The following is a 17,466-nucleotide window of genomic DNA, read 5'->3' on the forward strand; positions in this document are numbered from 1 at the left end:
TTTTTCATTTGTTTTAAGCATGCTTGTAATTGCTTGTTGAAGCATTTCATGATTGCACTTTTAAAATCTGTATCATTTCAGTACTGGCGTCTGTTGATTGTCTTTTCTAATTCAGGTTTAGATTATCTGGGTTCTTGGTATTACAAATGATTTTTAACTGTGTTCCAGACATTTTGGGTAGGTATTATGTTGTGGTTTTATTTATATGATCTCTTTTAGCAGACTTTTTCTGACATCACAGCAGTGGTGAAACAGGAGACTCCACCTCATAACTTTTAGGTGAAGGTGGAAGTTCACGGTCTCTATTCAGCCTCTCCAGGGTGAGGTGGGCACTTAATTACTGCTGAGTAAGGGATAGAAGTTCAGCACTGTACTAGCGCTCTGCTGATACCACCCTAGCTATGGACAGCAGCTTCCCAATTGGCCTCCACTGTTATCGCTGATATGTCACGAAATTCTTGGCTTTGCATTCAGCTTCCTCTGACATCACCCCAGCAGGGAGGGATATCTCATTAAAGGTAGATGGGAGTGCAACTTCAAGCCAAGAGATCTCTGTTAATAATCATGAGGGTGAAGAAGTTGGGGAGGGAGTCATTAACGTCAGTCTTCCCCATTCAGTCTTTTCTGACCCCTCTCCAGCAGAGAGGGGTTGGGGAGTAGAGGGAGTAGAAGTCTGAGCTCCTCACTGAGCCTTTGCTGATGGAGGTGGTGGTGGCATTGCAGTCATTTATGTGATGTTTGGCTCAAGTCAGGCAGTTCTTATCTAAAAGCCTTTCATTTTGCTAGGTTCCCACCAACCCCCACCCCCCAATTTTTTTTTTTTGGCTGATGAAAGTAAGCTTCTCTTGGATTTTCTTTTTGTCAGTGGCAGTTGGGATTTCTGAATTGTTTTCTACAACACAGTCCCAGATATACAAAGTAAAAACAAAACTAGGCAACTCTCCTCTGTGTTGTTCCCCAGGTTCTGAGGCTCTCAGCCAGTCTACCATCTCTCCATCTTTTAGAGTCTCCTCCAGTGTTCTTGCCTGGAGAATCCCAGGGACAGGGGAGCCTGGTGGGCTGCTGTCTATGGGGTCGCACAGAGTTGGACATGACTGAAGTGACTTAGTAGTAGTAGTATGTTTATATTATATATCATGACCACACTTTTAACTATACGTAATGAGACAAATCGGAGAAGGCAATGGCACCCCACTCCAGTACTCTTGCCTGGAAAATCCCATGGATGGAGGAGCCTGGAAGGCTGCAGTCCATGGGGTCGCTGAGGGTCGGACATGACTGAGCAACTTCACTTTCGCTTTCACTTTCATGCATTGGAGAAGGAAATGGCAACCCACTCCAGTGTTCTTGCCTGGAGAATCCCAGGGATGGCGGAGCCTGGTGGGCTGCCATCTATGGGGTTGCACAGAGTCGGACACGACTGAAGCGACTTAGCAGCAGCAGCAGCAGCAGCAATGAGACAAATAGGGGAAATTATGCTTACTTCATCTTGTCTGGAATTAGAAATCCCATTGTACTTAACTTTAATTTTACTCTTAAAAAATGTTTTTTCTGGCTATGTACATTGACTTAATTTTCTGAACATATCCTGTTATATTTTGATGCTTTGTGTCCGTACATGCTAAGTTGCTTCAGTCATGTCCGACTCTGCAATACTGTGACCATAGCCCGCCAGACTCCTCTGTGCATGGGATTCTCCAAGCAAGAATACTGGAGTGGGTTGCCATGGCCTCCTCCAGGGGATCTTCCTGACCCAGGGATCGAACCCACGTCTCTTATGCCTCTTATGCATTGCAGGCAGGTTCTTTACCACTAGCACCATCTGGGAAGCCCATTTAGATGCTTTACCTTTGTCCATAAGATGGTATATTCCCTTCCAGTGCAGACATGGGTGAATTGATTTATCTAAGACTGATTTTTCAAAAATAAAAATCACTACTAGACGGACTTAATATATAAAGCTTCTGCCTCCTAGTGGAATTGCTTAAAATAGTCAAAGAATAGAAATCATTGGCTCTTCAGCTCATTACTTTTGAATTTTATAGTAGATTCAGTTCTCTGTTGTTAAGCATATGTAGATAAAATCCTAGGTCTCAGGGATTGTTCTTTTAAATGTGTCCTCTTGGATTAATGTATTTAGTGGTCAATATTGTTTAAAAACAGTAAATCAGAAACTTGACTCCTTGATTTTATTGACACTGTAAAACTTTTCTCCTTGAATATTTTGGACTATTTCTCTATAACTTCTTGAATGGAGGGTCAAGAAGATAATCTGGTTCTTTACCAGTTTTTAAAATGCCATTCTGCTAAACAGTTCACATAAGCTCAATTATATTAGGAACCAGTGAATTGAAGTTGTTCATAAAACGCTTTATTACCCTGAGTCTTTGCAGCATTTGCTGGGTTTAGATAATAAACCTGCACATAGAAGTTACTTAATTTTTCTCTGTGCAATAATTTACATTTGTGAGCAGTAGCCCTAGTCATTTTCAAAGAGGGAAGAAATGAGATATTCCTTTTTCCAGTTTAACCTTAAAATATTAGATATGATTCCATTCTATAAGAACTCTCCTTTTTTACTCTAGTCATGAATAGTATTAATATTTTATGGAAATCATTTGATTTTTACTTTGAGTTATTGTATTAGTCATATTTTCATACTGCATTAAAAAGTGCTTGCATCTTTGGTGAGGCTGCCTGTCCCCAAGGCCATAGCTAATGGTCTACAATGTTAAACTGAGTTCAGAAGTTATACTGCAGACTTAAGGCTTAAAAATGAGGATGGATATCTGTTTGAAAGTAGAAGAGACAACATGTGGTTGTTCATTTTTTTTCTGTGGACTGTCCTCCAATATAAATTCTCAATCCCTACAGGTAATACTTGCTAATTGTTATGACTTCAGTAGTCAGCCACAGTAGAAAAGTATTTCTGTATACTTTTTTCCCAAAACAAAAGTGAAAGCGTTAGTTGCTCAGCTGTGTCCGACTCTTTACGATCCCATGGACTGTACCCTGCCAAGTTCCTCTGTCCGTGGGATTTCCCAGGCAAGAATACTGGAACAATTGACCAAAAAGAGAAAAAGCATCATGTTGTAAGGATAGATTAAAGAGAAGAAGCACAAGAAGTTTAATAATGTATTACACTTCAACATAAAGAAGGAGGCTGGGAGGGTCTTGGAGGCGATATGCACAGTGTGGTCCCTGGACCAGCGATTAGCATCCCTCAGAAGCTTATTAGAAATGTAGAACCTTAGGCCCTACCTCACATCTTCTGAATCAGTATCTGCTGTCTAACAAGATTCACAGGTGATTCCTGTGTACGATACTTGAATCCAAACCACAGCTCACTGGCAGAGTGACTAACCTTGGGTAAGTGTTTAGCCATTCTGGGCTGCAAATTTATTGGTAAAATAAGACTAATAATAGTACTTTGTTTTTTGTCTTTTGATGATGGTTAAATATGATAATTTCTTTAAAGCACTTAGAAGTGTCCCACACCCCAGCAGAGGTTATACTAAGGTATCAGTTTTTCTTTTACCAACAAATCTGTTTTCATTTGCAAAAATTGTCATTGAGTGCCAAACTAGATATATAAGTTGGACCTCAGTGTTTATCTTGGGAAATGTCTTCAGATATTCTAATTCAGGTATCTGTGTCTGGTTGTAAGCATTTAATTGTGCAATAGGTGATGGTGGTCTGTCTGACTCTTATAAAAGAACTCTAATAAGGAACTGAAAAAGGGAGGGATGACAAGCACAAAGCTGATAAGAGCTGGAAGATGAACTGTATAAGGGAAGCATAATGCCCCTGGATTACTTAGTGTGGAAAAAAGATTTAAGGGACCTCTTATAGTCATTTTACATTTCCACTCAGAAATGGATGATCTTACACAGCAGCATAAATAGTTCAAGCAGACAAATAAAGACATATGAAGAGAGAGAGGCGTGTCATATATATTGATGTTGATAGTTCATGAAGGGTTTTAATTTAATGACAAGAACAAAACTCTTCTTGAAGGTAGGGAGCACAATGAAATGACTTCTTTCTAAGGTGCTTTTAGCCTATTCACTTCAGTCTAGGGAGCTTAGTGTGCAAATTCTTTTCAGTGGTCTGTGTTGTCAGGAATTTACCCCTTTGGAAATTTGAAATGTTCAAGTGTTCATCATTGTTACCATAGTTTGCCTTATAAAGTAGCTTCTGGTGAGGGGAGGGGTGTGAGAACGACCTTTTTTTCTTCAGTTCTAGGCTGGCTCCTGTAACTCAAGAAAGGTTGTATTGATTTAAAGCAGCCTTCCAAATGGCTGCTTTAAATACTTATCCTGCAGGTCTAGTTGCAACATGGGACCTTTACACAAAAGATATGTTTTAAGCAGGTTAGAAACTAGATAAAATACGTGATTTTCACTAGAAATGCTTTTGCAACCTTGTCTTTAACGTTTGCCATGATTTCTTGAAAAGACATGTATCCTTAGAGAGTTATGTGGAAAGGAAACTGGTATTAAGAAATTAAAATTCTAAGCAACCTAGTACATTGATAGCCTGCTTTTTAAGGTATCTGCATATGAACTTTTAAATAAGCATACTTAGCTTTAAAGTTGGAGAAATAAATTTTGAGTCTTCATTTACGTAGCTGATTTTCTGAAAAACCTCAGAGTTCAGTGATCTGAGCGAAGACATGATGTAGAGCTTTACTCTTAGTTCCAAGTCTGTCTCTGCCCCATTTTCTGTGACTTCAAGAAATAAGGTAAAGACTGTAATGCTAAGAAAACTCCCATAAAGCTAGTTATTAATATATACTCTAATTAGATATCTTTCAACGGCTTGTGTTTTCCAAACAGAACAAGTAGAGTTCAGAAGAAAATGGGTGAGGCGTTTGACTCTTTTTTCCTTTGTAAGTGTCCATAACATCGAGTTTTCCCGTTTGATTTGGAGATTTATCTCCCTTCCTAACAGGTTACTCTTGTCAGGAAATTGAAAAACACTGTGGCTATGCACCTAATTTGCCATGGATTTCTCTTTTAATTAGATGGAAAATTTCAGACTTGTATCAGTGGGTTGTACCCCAGTACAGATCACAGTTTAATAAAAGGATATCAACATTCGTATGAAATTTTTGTCTAGCTCTGCTAGTCAGTGCATCTTGGTATGAGTTTTTCTCTTACCAACAAATCTGTTTTCATTTGCAAAAATTGTCATTGATTGCCAAACTAGATATATAATTTGGACTTCAGTGTTTATCTCAGGAAATGTGCCCCTTTTTTTGAAAAGGGAAATAAGGTAGTGATTGTAGAGTGAGAAATATAACATGATCAGAAACCATATTTGCTTCAAGATAGGAAAATCTTGTGATGTCAGAACAATTTAAAGTTTTTAATAAATTTGTATTTTTAGGTGTCTTCTTGGCTACAGACCACACAGCGTATCTTTGGTTTGTTTTGATTCCAGATCCAAACCTCACATGAAATTGAGGCCCTCCTTTACTCCTTTACTTTTATGCCTTTATTCATTCCTGTATCATTTTAAAAATGACTGCTATGTACTAAAGAGATAGCAAGCTTAATATACTATGATTTCAGAAACACACAGGCCACTTCAACTGATAGTTATATAATCATATAGTTTTAGCTGTATCTATTTACTATAATAAAACTACTTAACTCTGCCTGAAGTTCAAAGTTAGGAGGAAAAGGTGACATAAAGCTAAGTTTGAAAGGATAAGGAGGAATTTCATAGAATTGGGATCAGGCAAAACATTTTAAGCAGAATATACAGTATGTGCTGTCTTTATATATTAAGTAGTATGTTGGGGTACAGAATGAAGGGAGTCCCTACCATAGTGAAGATCTTTGAGTTCTAGATTCCCTTGAAAGCTTGTGACTAATGGATGGCACAAGGTGACCCTGAGTAAAAACAGCTCTTTCTTTCCAGGATCTTCTCTCTGAAGTGAAATAGAATCTATCAAAACAGTGGGGGAAGTTGTGAACAAACTTGTATTCTGGTGAGAGTCACTGTAGCTGCCTTAACGTCATCTGTGGCCCTTGCAGCAGGGGGCCCCGTTGACACATCTTTTTATCAGTTCCTCTTCTCTGCCTGCCCTTTACATGTGGTTGTTACATTGGCCCTCTTCTCTTAATTTGAACATTTCTTTCTCCAAAAGGGTTTTCCTCGTTCCTCAGTTATTTGGGTCCCCTTAGGAAGTACTTGCATTAACAAGAACATTAATGTTCTTGGTGTTGCTTTCATTATTTGTTATCTTAAGTATGTGCTTGCTTACCTGCCCTCCTCGCTGGATGACAAGCTCCCTGCAGAAGACAGTGTTGGTCTTGTTCATCATTTTATGTCTAGTGCCTGGCACAGTCTGGGGTATTAATGTACTCAGTAAATATTATTCAATCAATATTTATTGAGCACCTATTATGTAGGCTAAGGAATTCAGCAGTAAACAAAACAAGTATTCCTGCCCTCATGATACTTATTTGTTGAATGAAAGAAAGAACAAACAAGCAAACAAAACTGAATACTTTCCTAGATAGTGTTAAACATTCTCACGTCTTTGGCTACTGCATACAAAATGATTAACTCCCAAATCTCTATTTATGCTGAGACCTCTTCTCTGAATTCCAGGCCCAGGGCTTCAAGTGTCCCAATTGGCCATCTCAGTGAATTGCTCCCCAAGCATCTCCAACTCAGTGTGTCTAAAGCTCCACCCCTTCCCCCATACCTTTTGTTTGTTCTTCATTCCCTATCTTGGAAAATGGAAATGTGCATCACACAACTTTCTACTCAATTCATAATCTGATTTCGTCTTAAATCAGCTAAATCCCCCCCGTTTCCTACCATTATTACTTCAACTCGGACCCCTCTCATCTCTTCCTTTATACTGTTGTAGCCGATTCTAACTGGTTGCCTTCATTCCATCTACAAGCCCTCCAGTCCACCCTTCACATTCCTACTAAAGGGATATTTGCAACATACAAATTGGTTGTAAGATATCAATGGGTTCCACAAAAATAAAATTCAAACAACTTAGTATGATGTTCAAGATCTGGCCCCTGTTTGTCTCTGCAGCCTTTTCACTCGTTGTCCTTACTCTCAACCAGTCAACCACCCATGCCGTCATATTTGCAGTTCCTTTAACGTGCAAATCAGTTTCATTTCTCTATCCTTTGCTCCGGATGACCCTTCAGCCAAGGGTATTCTCCTTCCATCCTACCCAGTGCATCTGTAAACTCCTTTTCCAGAATTCACTTCATTTAATATACTATGAAAACAAAAAGAACACAGAGAAGTTTGTTTTTTTTTTTACTTTTTATCATGACAGTTTTCAAATATATCAGTTCAATTCAGTTCAGTTGCTCAGTTGTATTTGACTTTTTGCAACCCCATGGACTACAGCATGCCAGGCTTCCCTGTCCATTACCAACTCGTTGAGCCTGCTCAAACTCATGTCCATGGCATCGTCGAGTTGGTAATGCTGTCCAACCATCACATCCTTTGTCACCCCCTTCTCCTCCTGCCCTCAGTATTTCACAGCATCAGGGTCTTTTCCAGTGAGTCAGTTCTTCACATCAGGTGGCCAAAGTATTGGAGTTTCAGCATCAGTCCTCCCAATGAATATTCAGGACTGATTTCCTTTAGGATTGACTGGTTGGATCTCCTTGCAGTCCAAGGGACTCCTAAGAGTCTTCTCCAACAGCACAGTTCAAAAGCATCAATTCTTCGGTGCTCAGCCTTCTTAATGGTCCAACTCTCAATACATGACTACCAGAAAAACCATCAGTTCAGTTCAGTCACTCAGTTGTGTCCAACTTTTTGCGACCCCATGAACCGTAGCACGCCAGGCCTCCCTGACCATCACCAACTGCTGGAGTCTACCCAAACCTATGTCCATTGAGTTGGTGATGCCATCCAACCATCTCATCCTCTGTTGTCCCCTTCTCCTGCCTTCAATCTTTCCCAGCATCAGGGTCTTCTCAAATGAGTCAGCTCTTCGCAGCAGGTGGCCAAAGTATTGGAGTTTCAGCTTCAACATCAGTCCTTCCAATGAACACCCAGAACTGATCTCCTTGAGGATGGACTGGTTGGATCTCCTTGCAGTCCAAGGGACTCTCAAGAGTCTTCTCCAATACCACAGTTCAAAAACATCAATTCTTCAGTGCTCAACTTTCTTTATAGTCCAACTCTCACATCCATACATGACCACTGGAAAAACCATAGCCTTGACTAGATGGACCTTTGTTGACAAAGTAATGTCTCTGCTTTTTAATATGCTATCTAGGTTAGTCATAGCTTTCCTTCAAAGGAGTAAGCATGTTTTAATTTCATGCTGCAATCTCCATTTGCAGTGATTTTGGAGCCCAGAAAAATAAAGTCAGCCACTGTTTCCACATCTATTTGCCATGAAGTGATGGAACTGGATACCGTGATCTTAATTTTCTGAATGTTGAGCTTTAAGCCAACTTTTTCACTCTCCTCTTTCACTTTCATCAAGAGGGTCTTTAGTTCTTCTTCACTTTCTGCCATAATGGACCTCTGTCGGCAAAGTAATATCTCTGTTGGCAAAGTAATGTCTCTGCTTTTTAATATGCTGTCTAGGTTTGTCATAGCTTTAAAGCTATGGAGCAATCTGCCATGCTTCCAGTTTTCCTCCTTTTATTTGTGATGAAGTGATGTGATCAGATGCCATAATCTTAGTTTTTTGAATGTTTTAAGTTTTAAGCCAGCTTTCTCACTCCTCTTTCACTTTCATTGAGAGACTCTTTAGTTCCTTTTCACTTTCTGCCATAAGGGTGGTGTCATCTGCATTTCTTCTAAAGGATTCTTGCCCACATTAGTAGAGATGATGTTCACCTGAATTAAATTCACCCATTCTGGTCCATTTTAGTTCACTGATTCCTAAAATGATGATGTTCACTCTTGCCATCTCCTGTTTGACCACTTCCAGTTTACTTTGCTTGATTCATGGCCCTGACATTCCAGGCTCCTATGCAATACTGTTCTTTGCAGCATTGGACTTTACATCACCAGTCATATCCACATCTGGGTGTTGTTTTCGCTTTGGCTCCATCTCTTCATTGTTTCTGGAGTTATTTCTCCACTCTTCTCCAGTAGCATGTTGGGTACCTACCAACCTATTTCAAATATATAGAAAGGTTAACAAACTCGTGCAATGAACCACCCTATACCTGCTCCCTAGATTCCACACTTGTTGACATTTTGCTCTTTTTGCTTTGTCTCCTCATATATATGTTTATATATGTATATATATATACATGCACACAAATCTATGTACATATTTAGGTTTTAGTTCTATTATAAATTTATATAAATAAATTTACTTACAGATATAAAATTTATTTTGCGCTTTTTCTTCCCTAAAGTGGCAGCTGTTATATGTCACCCTAAATATTTCACACTCATAAGAATAATATTTCTCTTTATAAACCATATTATAAACCACCTAAGAAAATAAGCAGTAATTCTATAATAACTTTTCCTGAGTCTATATTCCAATTCTCCTAGTTGTCCCAAGAATGTCTCTTATAGCTATTTCTCTTCCTGGGCCAAAATTCAGTCTGACTGATGGGTTGTATTTGGTTGTGTCTTTGATCTCTTAATCTGGAATAGTCCTACCCTCTTTCTTCCACATAACATAACTTTTTGAAGAGTTCAAGTGCTTTGCAAAATCTCCCACATTGTGGATTTGTCTGATGCGTGTGATGCGTGTGGTGTAACTTATCCCTTTGTTTCTTTCAATTCCTGTTAAATGGGAGTTAGATTTCAGATTTGGTTGGATTCAAGTAAAGCATACTTGGCAAAAATATTTCTTAGGTGATGTTGCCTGGTTCAGACACTAGGAAGTACATAATTTCTGCTTGTTTCACTACTAGTAATCCTAAATTAATTTACTTTGTTTAGGTGATGACTACCAAATTTTACTATTTAAAGGTCATTTTCTTCTTTGCTGTAAATAATTAATCTTAACACCATATGAATTTCTTATTTATTAACCTTTTACCTACTGATTTTAGTATCAACTAATGAGCCTCACCTGAATTAGTTATTACATTGGGGATTACAAAATGGTGATTTTTAAAATTTGACCATTCCTCCTATATAATTAGCATTTTTCTATAAAGAAGGACTCTAATTTTTTCCCCTTTCACTCTTTTCTTCTTTTGTGAAGTATCACAATAGACTGGTGGATTTTTGTAAACTTAATTTGCTATTAATGAGTCATTCTTTTTGATGCTCAATTTATCCCAAATTTGGCCAAAAAGCCCCAGCTGAGAGGGACTGAGAGCCCCCTTTAGATCTGCTGCTATTTCTTTGATATACCTTCATCTATTTGTTTTAAACACTTTCTTGCATTAGAATAAGAGTTTAGGATCACTTTGTACTTTCCCTGTCCCAGCCATTGAAATCAGCCTTTTTTCTAAGAAGTCTTGGTTCCCTAAAAAGGAGTTGTTTAAATTTTTTTTTTTTTTTTTTCTGTTTTGTCCTCTCCCGGAGACCTTTCTTCATTTCACTTTGTATTAGATCAGGAATTACATGGTAAACCACCAGATTCAGGTGTCCTAGACCTCTGAGGCAAGGGTGGGATGGGGTAATGGGAGTGGTCTCCACCGCGCCAGAGAATGCTTCCAGTTGGAGACAGTTAGTTGCTTAGGCAACATGCTAGTAGCACATGCTGTCTTCTGTTCCTTCTCCTTCCACCCTTGATTTTTCTCTCACAGAGTTTTTTAATCTTTCATCTCCCTATTCATTCTGCCTCAATCTCTAGTTTTAGTATTTTTCTATATAATGCATTTTGGGGTTAAAGGTTTTAAGCTTTGCAAAATCACCATTTCCAGCAGCTGTTTCAGCAAATTAATTTGATGTTTAGGTTTAGATATGATAGTGCTTAATATTAATTTATTTTTCCATTGGGAAGCTTTATTTCTCTAATGAGATCATGAGGACTGCTGTTTCTCTCAGTTCTTGAATCACAGTTGAGCAGACCTGCAGTGCTGGGTTCACATCGTGGTTGGTGCACACCTTCCCTTAGGTTGAATTTCATCCATCTGTTGCATTCTGCCCCGTCTGTTGGCCAGGACTGAGTTAAATATGTCTTCTTTCTCAGTATCTCCCATCCCCCCGCCATCAGTTAAGAAGGCATTTTACCCACATTTTCCTCACATAAATCTCTCTCTACAGATGGAGGATTGTAGTCTCATTGTGCTAGGGAGGAAGGAAAATTACTGTTTTGCATGTACATATATTTTGGATTTTACAGGAAAGGGGAGGGCATTTCAAAATCTGTTGAATCAATACAGATATAAAAAATTGATAAAGTTAGGACTACCTATTTTATATTCTGCCACATAGCATGTATTTAAATGAATTTGCTTATAATTTGCCTTCAAATGCTGACATTTAACTCTTAAGCTGTATAATTGTGCTAACTTTTTCATGAATAAAATTCATATTCTGTGTCCAGGCTAATATGTTCATCTACTATAAACATTATTGCTTATGGTAACAGCCAGAATAAAAAATTCTTTTTATATACATCATATAGCTGGCAGAGACTCTTGGGACTGCCACAAATCATTCCTGTCTTTTTGAGATTGAGAAAAAGCATGGGAATGTAAAACCAACCTGGTTTGATATAGATTGACTTTGAGAGGATATTAGCTTATTTAGACCACTGTACATTGTTCATTGTTGTTTTTTAAGATGTTGAGTGTTAAACATTCTCTTCTGTTTAATATATTCTTTAGCTTAGTAACCACCCTTTCATTATGAACCAGCTCGTATCCTACAAGTCATCTCTGGCTCCTTTTTTGTTAAAGGTTAATAATGAGAATAATGAAGCAATTGGTTATTTATGCAGTCAGGATTGGCAAAAGTTATTAGAATAGGAATCTGCCCAGGAGCCAATGATTAGGTTATGAAAATGTTAAGAAGAATACTGAAGCCAGTCACCATTTTTGACATTTAAGAAATACTATTCCCACCCTTAATCATCATGGCCTGTTATAAAGGTATTTATACAGACTAATCTCATTGGACAGTAATTTTATACCAATAGCATTCATAATTAGGTGTTGAGGGGAGACTCTGAAATGATCTGAGAGAAAAATGGGCCTGGGGAAGGAATTAACACAATGAGAAGTATGGAACAGAGAACTCACCCTTGAATAGAATTACCTGTCTCCCAGACACCTGATCTATGCAGTCTGAGCATCTTCTTCTTGAGTATTTTGCAAATTTGCGAAGCTGTGGGAGAGGGTAACCCCAAGTTAGGTTACATGCTAGACTGTAAAACACGTAGGGAAGTATATGGGAAGAAAATTTTCTGCTGTTGCTTTTATTAATGAAATATTGACTTAAATGACATGCAAAACCAAAGAGATCCAAATCTAATTATAATCTTATGTTTAGTATAGTTAGAACTTTCTATGTAAATTAGGCAGTCATTGCTTTTATCAAAACAGTTTCATCACTTCTACTCCGAATTTTTGCTAACAGCTTTATTGAGATATAATTCACATACAATAAAAATCACCTGTTTGCAGTAACCACTGTTTGCAGTGGTTCGAGTATATTCCCAAAGGTGTGCAAAGACAAGCATCTAATTCCAAATCATGTTCATTACCTCCCCCACAAAACTCATACCCATCAGCAATTGCTTCCTGTTTTCCTCCTCCATCTTTTGGTAACCACTAATATACTTTCTGTCTATATGGGATTGCCTCTTATGGACATTTATCTCCCTGCCCTTTAACTCATATAATGAATATTTCAGAAAATTGGAGAAGGGGGCAGGAAATGAACATGGATAAGTATAACTCTTATTTGTGATCTGGTATACTTAAATTGGTAAAGAATCTGCCTGCCAATGCAGGGGGCAAGAGCCATGCATTTGATCCCTGGATCTGGAAGATCCCCTGAAGTAGGAAATGGCAACCCACTCCTGTATTCTTGCCTGGAAAATTCTATAGACAGAGGAGTCTGGCGGGCTTCAGTCCATGGGGTCAGGTCAACATGACTGAGTGACTTAGCACACACAAATACACACACATACTTGGAATTAAGTTTTCTTTTCCCTGGCCCTGGCTCACTGGAAGATGTATTTTAAACAACAGTAGCATGCATAGAATATGTAGCCTTTTGTGTCTTAACTGCTTTAGCATATTAATGTATTCAGGGTTCATTCATACAGTAGCATGCAGTGATACTTTGTTTCTTTTATGATTGAAAAATATTTCATTTTATAGGTATACCACATTTTGTTTATCCATGTATCACTTGATAGACATTTGAGTTGTTTTCACTTTTTCACTGTTATGAATAATGCCACTTTGAATATGCATGTACAGGTTTTTGATGTGAACTATATTTTCAGTTCTCTTGGAGAATTGGAGTGGAATTGCTGAGTCTTACGCAAACACTGTGTCTAATTTTTTGAGACACTGCTGAATTATTTTCCAAAACAGCAGCTTTTTACATTCCCCTCAGCTATGTAGGAGGGTTCTGATTTCATCATATTCTTGCCAGCACTTGTTATTGTCAGTCTTTTTGATGATAGCCATCCTAGCAAATGCAAAGTGGTATCTCAGTATGGTTTTGATTTGCATTTCCTTGTGGTTAATGGCTAATAATGTAAAGCATCTTTACTTACACTGCTTAGACATTTGTGTATTTTCTTTTGGGAAATGTCAAAGTCCTTTGCCCATTTTTAATTAGGTGATAGTTTTTTATTGTTGAGTTATGTAACACCTTCATGGGCTTCCCAGGTGGCACTAGTGGTAAAGAACCACCTGACAATGCAGGAGACATAAGAGATACAGGTTCCATCCCTGGTTCAGGAAGATCCCCTAGAGGAGGGCATGGCAACCCACTCCAGTATTCTAGGCTTGGAGAATCCCATGGACAGAGGAACCTGGCAGGCTAGAGTTCATGGGGTCACAAAAACTTGGACATGACTGAAGCAACTTAGCGTGCACATACACATAACATCTTCATATTTATGGATACCAGACCTTTACCATTTGTTCAGTTCAGTTCAGTCACTCAGTCGTGTCCAACTCTTTGTGACCCCATGATGATTTGCAGATATTTTCTATGATTCTAGATGTTGTCTCTTCAATTTCCTAATAGTGTCCTTTGAAGCACAAAGTTTTAAAATTTGAACTCCAATTTATTTATTCTTTGTTGCTGTGCTTTTAGGTGACATTGCCTAATCCAAGGTCACAAAAATGTTGCTTTTATGAAACTTATAGTTTTAGCTATTACATTTAGGTCAGTAATCCATTTTCAGTTAGTTTTATTTATGATGTGAGGTGGGGGTCCAACTTTTCTTTGCATATGTTTGCATTTGTTCTTATTTATTCAAATTTAAAGATTTGGGAAAGAAATATTTAAATGGGATGAACATTGTCACTCTCTGAAATATTGTTTCATGATTTTGAGAGGGGATACATGTGCTGTGTTCATCTGATGACCATACTTACCTGCACTCTCACCAACTATGGTTGCGTTTCTGCTTCTGTTTTGTTTGTTGAAATCTGAAATACTACCCTGCTGGATGCAGTTTAAATCCATTTATCAGTTTTTTCCCTTAATTTGCAATCTCACCTCTTCAGCTACAATATAAAGAATGCCAAGAACTTCTAAGTCTCTATCAGAAGTATCTATCAGAACAGCAGGAGAAGCTCACTATGTCTGTCTCAGAACTTGGTGCGGCTAAAATGCAGGAACAACAGGTAAGTGTCTTACTTCTTACCTTGTTTTTTAATGGATCAACCAGATATCAGAAGAGTCATTTGGCCTTTTACTTTAATTGTCTCACTGTATACATTGTCTTTAGACGTGCAATTACAGTGTGTGATTGAGTTGGTTTAATCTACTTCCCTGTTTTCTTTTCCTCGCCTGTTCTGGGGCCCGGAGGTCAGGAATGATTCCTTGACCAGGCTCTGCATCAGGAGGGCAGCTCCTGGTTGTATGGAAGCACTGCAGGAGTGATAAAGAAAACCCCGTGTTCTGTTACTTAGTAACAATCAGGTGGGCTCTTTTTTACTCATAAACCTCTTCTAATTTATGTTCAGAGTTTAGAATAATAAAAGTGTCTTGGTGACTGGTAAAAGCTTTAATTAGAGAAACTGGAATAGTTAATGTGATTTAGTGTTTGTATATACTTATTAATCACATAAGTATATATGAGTGTTTGTGTATTAGCGTTTGTATACATATCATCAAATAGTATATATTACATAATTAAATGAAAGTTCAGAACCCTGCCAGCTGTGATGTGAAACAAGCTCTGAAAATCTACTTCTTTCTCTCTAGCAACTGACATTGGATGTCTTTTTCACATCCAAATGAATTTAAATCTTCAAATGGATAAGGATACCCTTTGTATTGAAACACTGCAGGAAAAAAGCTATATGTATAGTAGGGTCAAAGTCACTCATATTAGTATTAAGACATTGATAATGTACCCATTATCAGATTAGATTCCATCCTGGTTATGGTTCAGTAGGTTGAGCACAGCTACTTTAGTACTAATTCTTCATTACCCAGGTTCATTTTCCATTTATGCATGGATGGACAACTTTCAGAAGGATTATCCTGTCTTTTCTGTTAAATTGTACAGGTTCAGGTTCTATATTGATTGCAAGGATTATACTTTCCCTTTGAGTAGTAACAAGTCCTGAGTGGTTTTCTGTAACCCTTCTAAGTTTTATTCAACCTAAAGACACCTGTCTCAGATGGGTTAACAGTTTTGGTCAAGAAAACTCCAGTTTTGAACCTCAAGTTTTGACATGCCTGCCTGTGTGCTGAGTCACTTGAGTTGTGTCCAACTTTTTGCGACCGCTATGGACTGTAGCCTGCCAGGCTCCTCTGTCCATGGGATTCTCTAGGCAAGAATACTGGAGTGGGTTGCCATTTCCTTCTCCAGGAGATCTTCCCAACCCAGGGATTGAACCTGCATCTCATACTTCCCCTGCTTTGGCAGGCAGGTTCTTTACCACTAGCACCACCTAGGAGGCAGTAAAAAGAAAGAATAATAATTTTGCTGGAAGGTGGTATATCTTAGACTTTTAATATACCCACCCTTTTTTTGAAGTCTATAATATTTATAAGAAACAACCCAAGTATGAGTGGTTTATTTGTATTCTAACTTTTGAAAAATTTTCTTTGGTTCTGTTTTCTGAAAACTTAGGCTATAAAATGAGGCAGAGAAGGTAGCAGCTAATCTTGTTTGTCTGGATTTGTTTTGCCACTTTGCAAAAGGGCAGGTGTATTTTAAGGTGGCCCTTGTCTATTGCTCTCATGAGTGGGCTAGGGAAAACTATAGCATGAAGTTAAGATTTCTGAGCTCTGCTTTTGCATTTCCACTCCCTCCCTCTCCATGATGGGTGTTACAAGGCACAGAAACACTGACCAGAGTATTGGAGGAAAGGCAGAGGGACTTTTCAATTGCCAGTAGTTAAGGATAGAGACTGGAGAAGGAAATGGCAACTCACTCCAGTATTCTTGCCTGGAGAATCCCATGGATAGAGGAACCTCATGGGATACAGACCGTGCAGTCACAAAGAGTCGGACATCACTAAGTGACTAACACACACACACAAGGATAGAGACTGAGAGTCAAGAAATAGTCATTAGGGGACTCTAAAGACATCTAGATTAAGGAGGCCCAGTCCTTTTTCTATCTACTTCTAAAAAGAGGAGAGTGAAAAAGCCGGCTTAAAACTCAACATTCAGAAAACGAAGATCATGGCATCCGGTCCCATCACCTCAAGGAAAATAGATGAGGAAACAATGGCAACAATGACAGACTTTATTTTCCTGGGCTCCAAAATCACTGCAGATGGTTACTGCAGCCATGAAATTAAAAGACACTTGCTTCTTGGAAGAAAAGCTATGACCAACCTAGACAGCATATTAAAAAGCAGAGACATTACTTTGCTGACAAAAGTCCATCTAGTCAAGGCTATGGTTTTTCCATCAAGGCTATGGTTTTTCCAGTAGTCATGTATGGATGTGAGAGTTGGACTATAAAGAAAACTGAGCACTGAAGAATTGATGGTTTTGAACGGTGGTGTTGGAGGAGACTCTTGAGAGTCCCTTGGACTGCAAGGAGATCAAACCAGCCAATCCCAAAGGAAATCAGTCTTGAATATTCACTGGAAGGACTGATGCTAAAGCTGAGACTCCCAATAATTTGGCCACCTGATGTGAAGAGCTGACTCATTTGAAAAGACCCTGATGCTGGGCAAGATTGAAAGCAGGAGGAGAAGGGGACGACAGAGGATGAGATGGTTGGATAGCATCCTGGACTCAATGGACATGAGTTTGAGCAAGCTCTAGGAGTTGGTGATGGACACGGAAGCCTGGAATGCTGCAGTCCATGGGGTCACAAAGAGTTGACAAGGCTGAGTGACTGAACTGAACTGAAGTGAACTGAAAATGAAG

General features: G+C 38.6%; 1 protein-coding gene across 8 annotated transcripts in view; it reads left to right on the plus strand.

Annotated features, from left to right (window-relative positions):
• KIAA1328 (KIAA1328 ortholog) overlaps positions 1-17,466 on the plus strand; it is a 479,088-nt gene that overhangs the window by 199,722 nt on the left and 261,900 nt on the right. For all 8 annotated transcript variants that reach the window (XM_044934675.2, XM_045164051.1, XM_025273267.3 and 5 more), the window contains one exon: positions 14,623-14,750. In XM_044934675.2, the coding sequence (XP_044790610.2) occupies positions 14,623-14,750 (128 nt within the window). The remainder of the gene's footprint in view (positions 1-14,622; positions 14,751-17,466) is intronic.

Source organism: Bubalus bubalis, chromosome 22 (genome assembly GCF_019923935.1).
Source record: "Bubalus bubalis isolate 160015118507 breed Murrah chromosome 22, NDDB_SH_1, whole genome shotgun sequence".
Taxonomy (NCBI): Eukaryota; Metazoa; Chordata; class Mammalia; order Artiodactyla; family Bovidae; genus Bubalus; species Bubalus bubalis.